At 34.2% G+C, this 9347-nt stretch overlaps 1 protein-coding gene across 1 annotated transcript; it reads right to left on the bottom strand.

Moving 5' to 3' along the window:
• Positions 520–6107, bottom strand: LOC18775420 (UDP-galactose transporter 2). The gene is made up of 6 exons (XM_007205459.2): positions 5936–6107; positions 5042–5263; positions 3823–4007; positions 3533–3733; positions 2974–3135; positions 520–1173 (listed from the first exon to the last, which is right to left on the bottom strand). Exons 2-6 carry the CDS (start codon positions 5169–5171, stop codon positions 856–858), a joined length of 996 nt encoding a protein of 331 aa, XP_007205521.1. The 5' UTR covers positions 5172–5263; positions 5936–6107; the 3' UTR covers positions 520–855.

Raw genomic sequence — 9347 nt, 5'->3', positions numbered from 1 at the left:
TGGAGGGATGTTTTAGTTCATCTACATGTATAGGGCTCGCCGATGAGGAAAATTAATTTGGGATATTGTAGGTTCAGATGGTATTCTTGCAAAATTTCCTTAAATTTTTTGTTTATACGAAGAATATTAGAGAATGAGAGAACATAACGCAGTAGTTGATATGCAAATTAACCGCTCTTAATTCCCTTATCGCATAATTTCAAAGAATTTGCTTTATGTTCACAGATGCATCATTCCCCATGCTTCAAAACAATGGTTTATTACAGGCCTGTCCTGTACGGTTGTGTTAAATAGGCAGATCTATGATGTGTATTGGGACCACCAAGAGTGAGAATCTGAGAGTTTCAATTATTCTGAATTCTCCTATATACTAAGCCCACCTAACACATATCAGACTTCCATAAAAGCTCTTTTAATGGCTGATGATATGCAGTGCAACTTATTGACGCCCAATATATGAAAAATTTCGAATTCATTGGTTAATGCCAAACTGCATCAGGGGAAGACAGACAAATAGGGTTTAATTCTGTTAAAATAGAGTTTACCACATATTATTACCTCACATTAGATGGTCTGAAATTAATTTAATAAACAAATTTCTATAAAAAATAACTGTGGTACAAGGTAACTTCCAGGGGCTGAAATTTTACACCCATGCAATGGGAACTTTCACTTTGACTAAATTCAAGAACACAAATATGAACTATGGTGAAAACAAAAAAAGTATAATAATCAACAAGGGATCTGGCTTTCCGGTTGTGAAGAAACTCCTTGAATCAGCTGACCTATATTGCTCTCTCTCACTCTCTCTCTTTAGATTTATCCCCGACTGTTGTCACAACCTGTCGCTGAATTCTATACCTTCTCATCGACTTCAGAAGATTCTGATAAAGCACTGTTCTTTTGGGATTTGCTGCTTGGAAGACGCTCCTTGCCCCCTGGCTTGGATGAGGCGTTGCCGTACCAGATCATTCCCAATATCGCAATGAACATACCTATAACTACTTGATGATTGAGACCCTCTTTCCCGAAGAAAATGAACCCTAGGATCAAGACTAGAATTGTCTTCATATGGCCAAGGACTTGAAATGACACAGCAGTAAATCTACCAATGCAGATGAACTGGCTGAGGTTGGTCCCTACCGCAATGGTGCAAGACAGGACAATTAACGACTGCAGGAAACAAATAGCATCGCAAATCACTAACCGTAGTCACAAGTTATAGCCAGCCATAAGCAAAATGTGGGTTGTCACAAGTCATTATAAGCAGCTGTTAGGAAAATGTATTCGCATATGTGCTCACAGGCATGCACGTTTCCAGCTCTATACATTGTGGGATAATCCTACCATGGTTCACACACAACACCATTTAAACTCAATTCATTTTTATTTGTCTGAAAAGAACTATGGTATTATGATCTTGCTAAAGTTTTCTTAACATTGAGGAATATTTGTGCCAATCAGCCCCTGGGAGGGAAATTGATGTAGTACAGCCCGTAGGTGTTAGATTAAGCACTTAAACAATAGAACAGAGAAGAATATAAGAGACTGAGGAGAAGAAATAGAGATCGAAAGACGAGATAAAGGACAGAAACAGTAGAACAAAGAAGAATATCGGAGATTGAGGAGAAGAAATATAGATCCAAGGGACGAAATCAGAGAGTTCTAGGAAAAGGTTTACTCAACATTCAAATCTGCATTTTAAAGAACTACATGGGGGTATTTATAGCAAACTAAAACCTAGAAATAATAGGATAAAAATCCCTCGCTTAAACAGAAATCCTAACCCAAATAAAATAGGAAACTTAAAACTAGAAATCTGGAAATCTGGAAAAGTAGAAATCCTACTAGAATTTGGAAAACTAGAGAATCTAGGAAACTAACAAATATATTTGGAAACTAATAAATTTAGGTCCTACGCGTCCTGCATCAGAAACACAGCTCTACAAGAGAAAAAAGTCACCTGTACACTTATGAAGGTTACCACAATGAAGAAACTGTGTATTAAACGAAACATGAAAATCAATTGATCTATACTTAAGAAGTATCACGATGAATGATCACTTCTTTGTTCGATTTTAATGGTAGAAAGAGAAAAAAAAAATCATCAACGGGTAAGGGAGTGTGTGTTGGTGTTTTTGTGTGTGAGTGAGAGAGATCTATTTATAAGCAAACATTTGGTTGTAGGATATCGTAGGTGATCATGCATCATCAATTACATTCACCTTAGGATGAAGACATTAGGATCAACAGAGTAATGAGAGACGTTGCATATTCAGAAGAGTTATTGCACAGGAGAACCAGACTCCTATTTGTGAAGTTTTTGTCATTAAAAGGTTTTTATCAACGCTTGAAGTGGCAAAGAATTTTGTGCAGTAATATTGGCTCTTTTTCAGAGAGATACAATACAGAGACAGGAAAGATGGTTTTTATTCCTTATAAATAATATTGCAAAAACTAATTGACTTGACACCATAAATCTCTTATGGAATCTGCCAAGCAAAATTTTCCGGTTCACCAGATTAGGAGCTGCCTCCCATTGAGTAGACAGAAAATACATGAAGTAATTAACACAACCATGCATGTAGTGCTTACAGTTGAAACAATAATCAACATTACATTGAAGCAATCAAGGATCTAGCTAGATAGACTCAATTAATTATTATGCAAATTTCTCATGTTATACAAGGTAAAAAACTAAATAGGAAACCTTAAGACTAGCACTATTTTGAAGGGTTAACTATGATACTGAAAATAATGAACATGCAGTCACAAACAAAGACGTGTGTATAAGTATAGAAGCACATGCAACTGAGCATGAATAATGGAAGCACATATCACATAAGCGTGTAAAGGCTAAATGAATCATGAAGTAATTGGGCCCAAATGTGAAGGCATGCTTGTATAGACTATAGAAACGTAAACCTTGCAATAAAATCTAGAAATAATAAGACCAACATATATATAACTTACCATGGATATCAAATGATAGTCATATGCATAAACTATTTTATTTGTCAACCAGTAGTCCAAGAAGGGGCCCAATATCAGCAAAGATGCTGCCTGTACTGGCGCAGTATGTCCCAATAAGTTGAAAGATCCAAGCGAATACTTCCGTTGCAGAGAGTGTACATACTGCACAAACATAGATATTGAACAATGTAACACAATGCAAGGGGATATATAAAATCAGATCTGGCTAAGGTGGGGCTTGTAGTTAACCTACATGAGTCAATACAATCTTTCATTTAGGATCACATCCTAAACGCAAACTGATCCTGATAATCAACATCTCACAGCCCCACCCATTTAGAAACAAAACGGTTATTATATTATCGTTAGTTGGTTAAATAACTTGAACATTTCTTTAGTATGCATGTTAAAAATAACAGGTAGAAATATGGAAGCACCGATGAAACTGAAACTTGATTCAGTCGGGCCTCGGGAGCCCAGGACTCGCTTAACGACCCCTAACCCATTCCATCCTGGCGCTATCTATATAAGATCATGAATTCAGTTAAGAGTTACTTACATGCTGTTGCAGGGAAGTGCTCCAAACTGCCACTAAAGCAGCTATAAAACCCTTGGCATTGACACTCACATCAGTAACAGTACAAACTGCAACACCAAGGAGAACCAATGTTATGCTTAGTTTTGTGCCCCTTGAGTATCGAACATTGTCCAAGACAACTTCTAGAAAGCATGATACTGGGATCATAGTTAACTTTGCGATCTGACAATAAGATTTGAAAGAAAAAGAACGTTAGCATATCAAATCTATATCGAAGAAAGAGAAGTGTTCACTAGTTTACCAAAACTCACCTGATAGAATCCCACAGAGTTCCACATTAAACTCACATTCATTCCGACAATGGAGAAATTCGCAAATAAAACAAACTTCAAAAGATCAGGCAATGGTAGCTGAGAGGGCTGTATATATCCCAGCCACTTGAGAATAACTGTCAGTAAGGTTGTTGTGGCAAAATGCAGACCCGTTAATGTTGTAGCTACATTATGTAGAGAAAAATGTCAACATGGATGAAAATCTTCTGGTACATTTACCCCAAAATAAAATCTTCTGTTTCTTTGGAAGCAGTATGTTAGACTATGAAGCATGCACACCACTAGCAGGTGGCCGTGCCTGTTACACATTAAGAATACAACTTGGACAGAGTCCACAGTAAATCATTTTGCATTTATATCCAGACTTACAGACTTGTTACTTTTTCCGTCAAGAAAAAAAGTATTTCCAAAATATGATTTAGAGGATTTTAATCCACTTAAGGACAGGGACACTCAAGTGCACAAAAGTCAATCTCCTCATCGAGAAATTTTTTGCTTATAAACCAACCTTACAACTATACTAGGATTAAACTTAAATAAAATGGTCTGATGGTAATCATAGTTTTACAGAGAAATCTTTAAAAACTAATAAGAAACGTATATTCAAAAAGTACCCTATCCAAATCTTATCATCACTATATGCAATCTATCTTATTTAGTATGCCAAATTGTTTGCCCATCATCCCTACATTTTGATCTTGCAACTGACAAGAAATGAAGGGCCTAAAGTCTACAACAAATTGGAACATCTCCATTATAAAGGTATTTTCGTTTCTTTTCCTGCACCGACTTTCAGTTAAAACTATTGGAACCTAAATCATTAAGTATAATTAACATCTTTACATTTCATTGGGGGGAAATGGAGGAGTGATTACAGAGCATCAAGGGCAGTGAATACAATTTGGTAAAAAAAAAAAAGGCAACGTTCCGAAAAGCAAGTGAATAAAACTTTTCCGACTCAGGAGAGGATAATAGAAACCCAAAGGCCAAGAATAGATAGTTTCATCTAATTTACAAAACTTAAAAATGTAAAACAGAAAACCTCCTTTTCGCCAATCAATATGATTCTAGGAACTAAAATCCTCAGAAATTGATAGATCTTCTAAACGAAGGCATCAAGAAGAAAAAAAATCAACTGATTAGATAGGCAATGCGAATGAAGAAATTCGGTGAGTAAATCACGACAACAGAAACATACCGAAACTGAACCCATGAGTAGCCATCAATGATTTATTGACAATGATTATTCCAACAGATGTGACAACATTGAACAACCATGATGCAGCATCAAGAGACGCCTTCCTATCTGCTTTGCCTGCTGAAGTCATTTTTAACCTATAGCTTCAAATTGATCACCAGATTCTTCACTGCTCAGTCTTCATAAAGCTATGAGCTGAATATCATTGACCAATAGTTCTATCTGTGTAAAAAATCATGTTATTTAAGAAAAGAAAAAAATGAAGCATTCTCTTTGCGTGCAAGTAAACCCCAGAAAAGGCACAGCACTCTTTGACAATGCTGTACCAGATTATATTTTACTAGTTTACCAATGTATATTGAACATAAAACAAATTAAATGACAAGTCTGTGGGACAAACTGTTAAAAAATCCCCCACCCACATATTGTCAGATTTGAAGAAAAACCCTAAAAAAAACTAATCAACTCTTGTCAACAGAAACTGAACTCAGCAGTTTCACATACCGTGCTTCAAATAAGCCAAATTGATCCCTGATTTGAATTCCTAGACTAAGATACTTCTAAGAAAGAACAAAGAATTATCAAATCGATGAATTCAGACTAGAAATAAAGAGAATGCCAGAACTAGAACATAGCAATACAGCAAAATGGAAAACAAATTTCCGGAAACTGAAGCGGCATTATTATTACTATCCCACACAGATCCACAGAAAACCACAGAAAAGCAAAGTATGATAATAATTTGAATTGCAAATCACATAGCCGAGAACAGTTCAATGGAAGTCAAGTCAAGCAAGCAAACCCATTGCTCAGATGAAATGAAATTCCCCGGAAACAAAATTCGAGATGTGAAATGAAAAGCAAAAACAAAAGTGCGAAGCTCAGAGCACGAACCTCAGAAACGAAGAAGACGAGGAAGGTTTGGAGAAGGCCTCGGGATCTGCGCAGTTAATAGGAGCCTGAGAGAACGTCAAAAAATCAATGGCGTATGTGAAATTAAGGAACGCCGCCCTCGCCATTAAAGCCAGAGATGGAGACGTAGACTGAGAGAAAGTGAATGAGCCGCTCTTACCTCTACGTTTTATCTTATTATTAATTAATTAATTATTGTTTATTTTTTTTAATGGGGTTTAATTAATATTTTAATTGGGTTTTGATTTAGAGGAGGTGCTTCATTTTGTGCGCATTCCGTGATATAAGGAGCAAGGAAATATTTCTGGGATCTTTTTATTTATTTTTTATTTTTTATAGCAATAGTCATCCATCCCCCACATTCAAAGGCTGTGATTAATTCTTACTCAGAGTTCAACCATAAAATGCTTCTAACAGGTTTCGAACTTTTACCATTGAGGCACCAGGTAGCTTGCCAATTAAAGGTGGCAGTTTGCCAACCGCACTACACTTTGTGGTTGGTTGGATAATTTCTAAACTACATAAGTTTGAATGCTTTGATAATTTTTTAATTATTCACATAAGTAATACTAGCCTCTCTGCACGCGCTTCTGCGCCTGCGAGAGTTTTTTTTTTTTTAAAATTTAAATTTATTTTAGAATTAAAAATGATAATGGATAATTGTGTTCCATAAAAATAGGATCCATTATCTGAATTTTCTTTTAATTTTAATTTTTTTAATATGAAAAATTGTGAATTTACCATATTATCCTCATTTAATTAATAATTTTAATTCTTAATGTTTGCATTAACCAAGGGCATTTTCTGGTATTTTGAATGTTTCACCATTCTCTGCCTTTTGCTTTATATATATAGATTAAGGGAGGGGGATTTGAACACATTATTTCGGATGCATGATAATTATTTTTAACCACTTAAACTACAAACTCCTTACAAAATTTGACTACTGTAATTGTCCTGAACGGGTCTCCCACTTGAACACATTATCTTATATAGAATGTTTTGAGTTTATTTTTAAACATTGGGTTACCTTGTAAGCTAATATTCATTAAATTGGATTAACTTTTAAGTAAATTTAGGTTTTAACCAAAAGAAAACTTTCACTTTTGGAAAAAACTAAAGCTTTTTCAAAAAAGACAGAAAAACCTCTCAACTTTCAAATCAAAGACATGAAAATGTAAAGGATTCCTTAGGAAATCCAAAAATAAATAAGAGCAATTTTGTCTATTTTGACTTCTTTTAAAATCTCTCACTTTTGGGTTTTTCAAAATCTAGTATTTTATCACATATAAAATAGGTTTTTGATGTGTTGGCTTGGCGCATAGTGTCATTTTCTCTCTATTTGTGCCATCTTTTTCCATTTCTTTTCATTGTTGTTCATGTGGTGATAGAAATGGGTTTGTTGAAAACCCAATTCTGCCTTTAATGATGGACCAAGTTGAACTTTCAACTATGTTTGGGCATAAATATATGCGTTATGAAAGATCCTTTTCTTCCTTTTTTGTTAGGTATAATGGCCAAACGATTCTTTTATTTTTATTATTTTTATTTTTATATAAGAGATATTTTATTTTACATTAGCCTCTCTGCACGCGCTTCCGCGCTTGCGAGAGGTTTTTTTAAAAAAATAAGTAAATTTATTTTAGAATTAAAAAAGATAATGGGTAGTTGTGTTCCATAAAAATAGGATCCATTATCTGCTTTTTCTTTTTCTTTTAATTTTTTTAAATATGAAAAAGTGTGAATTTACCATATTATCCTCATTTAATTAATAATTTGAATTCTTAATGTTTGCATTAACCAAGGGCATTTTCTGGTATTTTGAATGTTTTACCATTCTCTGCCTTTTGCTTTATATTTTTCTTTTTCTTTTAATTTTTTTAAATATGAAAAAGTGTGAATTTACCATATTATCCTCATTTAATTAATAATTTGAATTCTTAATGTTTGCATTAACCAAGGGCATTTTCTGGTATTTTGAATGTTTCACCATTCTCTGCCTTTTGCTTTATATATATAGATTAATCTAAACTACGGAAAGCACATTCATCTAATCAATTTGGCTAAGCCCACGTATGCAAAAGATTCTTTTATTTTATGCTTCATTATTTCCCTCTTTGATATGAGAAATTAGGTATTTGCCTAACAAAAATGAAACTTCGATTGACCCTTGTGAGTATATTCAACATTTCCTTTGATTATTTGTGCTCTTCCAATATTGATATTGACTTCCCTGCGATCCCTTTGTTTGTGTTGTAAGAAATTCTTTGGAATTGCTTACTGAAAACACCACCTGTCCTCCAAAGTGCCAGTTAATATGCCACAGATTAGATCCAAGGCTACATTATTTTAATCACATTTTTTTTACCTCACCTCAAATCACTCCTTTTAATACGTATAGCATCCTTTAAGTGATTCTAAAGTAAGAGAGTGTCAAATTTTCATGCACTTCGTGGCTTTTTTTTTTTTTTTTTCCATTAATAAGATGGAGGCACGTATGTTTACTTCAAAAACAAAAACACAACATGAGGGTGAAAAGCACTTTTTCTACTCAAAAGCTAGTCAAAAGATTTATATTTATATAACTATTTGTTTGTTTTAAGGAAAAATCTGTTCATAATATATTCACTACTACAAAAAAGCAAAAAGACGACGGTAAATCACCGTCGTGTATTTGGTTTTTCAATGGTCGTGGAATCCACCGTCATCTTTTCCCTCATAAACCACGACGCTAAATAACCGTCGTTGTTAAACAATACAACGTCATCAAAAAATACAAAACGACGTCTTTGTACTGCAAAAAGATCTAAAAAAAGCAATCGAGGATGATAATAGACGACCAATTCTCTAAAAAGACCGTCGTTAAAAAGGGAAAATATGACACATATTAAGAGAACAAGGCCGCAAGATAGACATACAACGACGACAATAAAAATACGCCGACGTTAAATATAATTTTCACGACAATAAAAAATATGACGTCTTTAAATACATTAGAAGACGACGTTATTGATACCTACTACGTCGCACATATAAACACAACCGTCGTACAATTAATTTTCCACTTCGATTTTTCGATAAAAGATGACGTGGAAATAGTTGTCAGTGTCATTATTTACGACGTATGTGTTTCTATAGTAGACGTTGAAAAACTAAACAACGTCAGTTACAAATATATGAGAGTCGTATTAAAAAATTTATACGTCCTATTTTCAGAAACAAACAACGACCATAAATATTAGACGTTGTTAAATACAACAACGTCGGAAAACAATAAAAACAGACGTGTTTAGTCTGCTAAAGTTCTACAACGTCTCTTATTTACAAAAAACCGTCGTGAAATAAATTTTCCACTTCGATTTTTCTAAAAAAGATGACGTGGAAATAGTTGTCA

Source organism: Prunus persica, chromosome G6 (genome assembly GCF_000346465.2).
Source record: "Prunus persica cultivar Lovell chromosome G6, Prunus_persica_NCBIv2, whole genome shotgun sequence".
Classification (NCBI taxonomy): Eukaryota; Viridiplantae; Streptophyta; class Magnoliopsida; order Rosales; family Rosaceae; genus Prunus; species Prunus persica.
The sequence above is the reverse complement of the archived record's forward strand: the minus strand, read 5'-3'. Positions and strand labels throughout refer to the sequence as shown.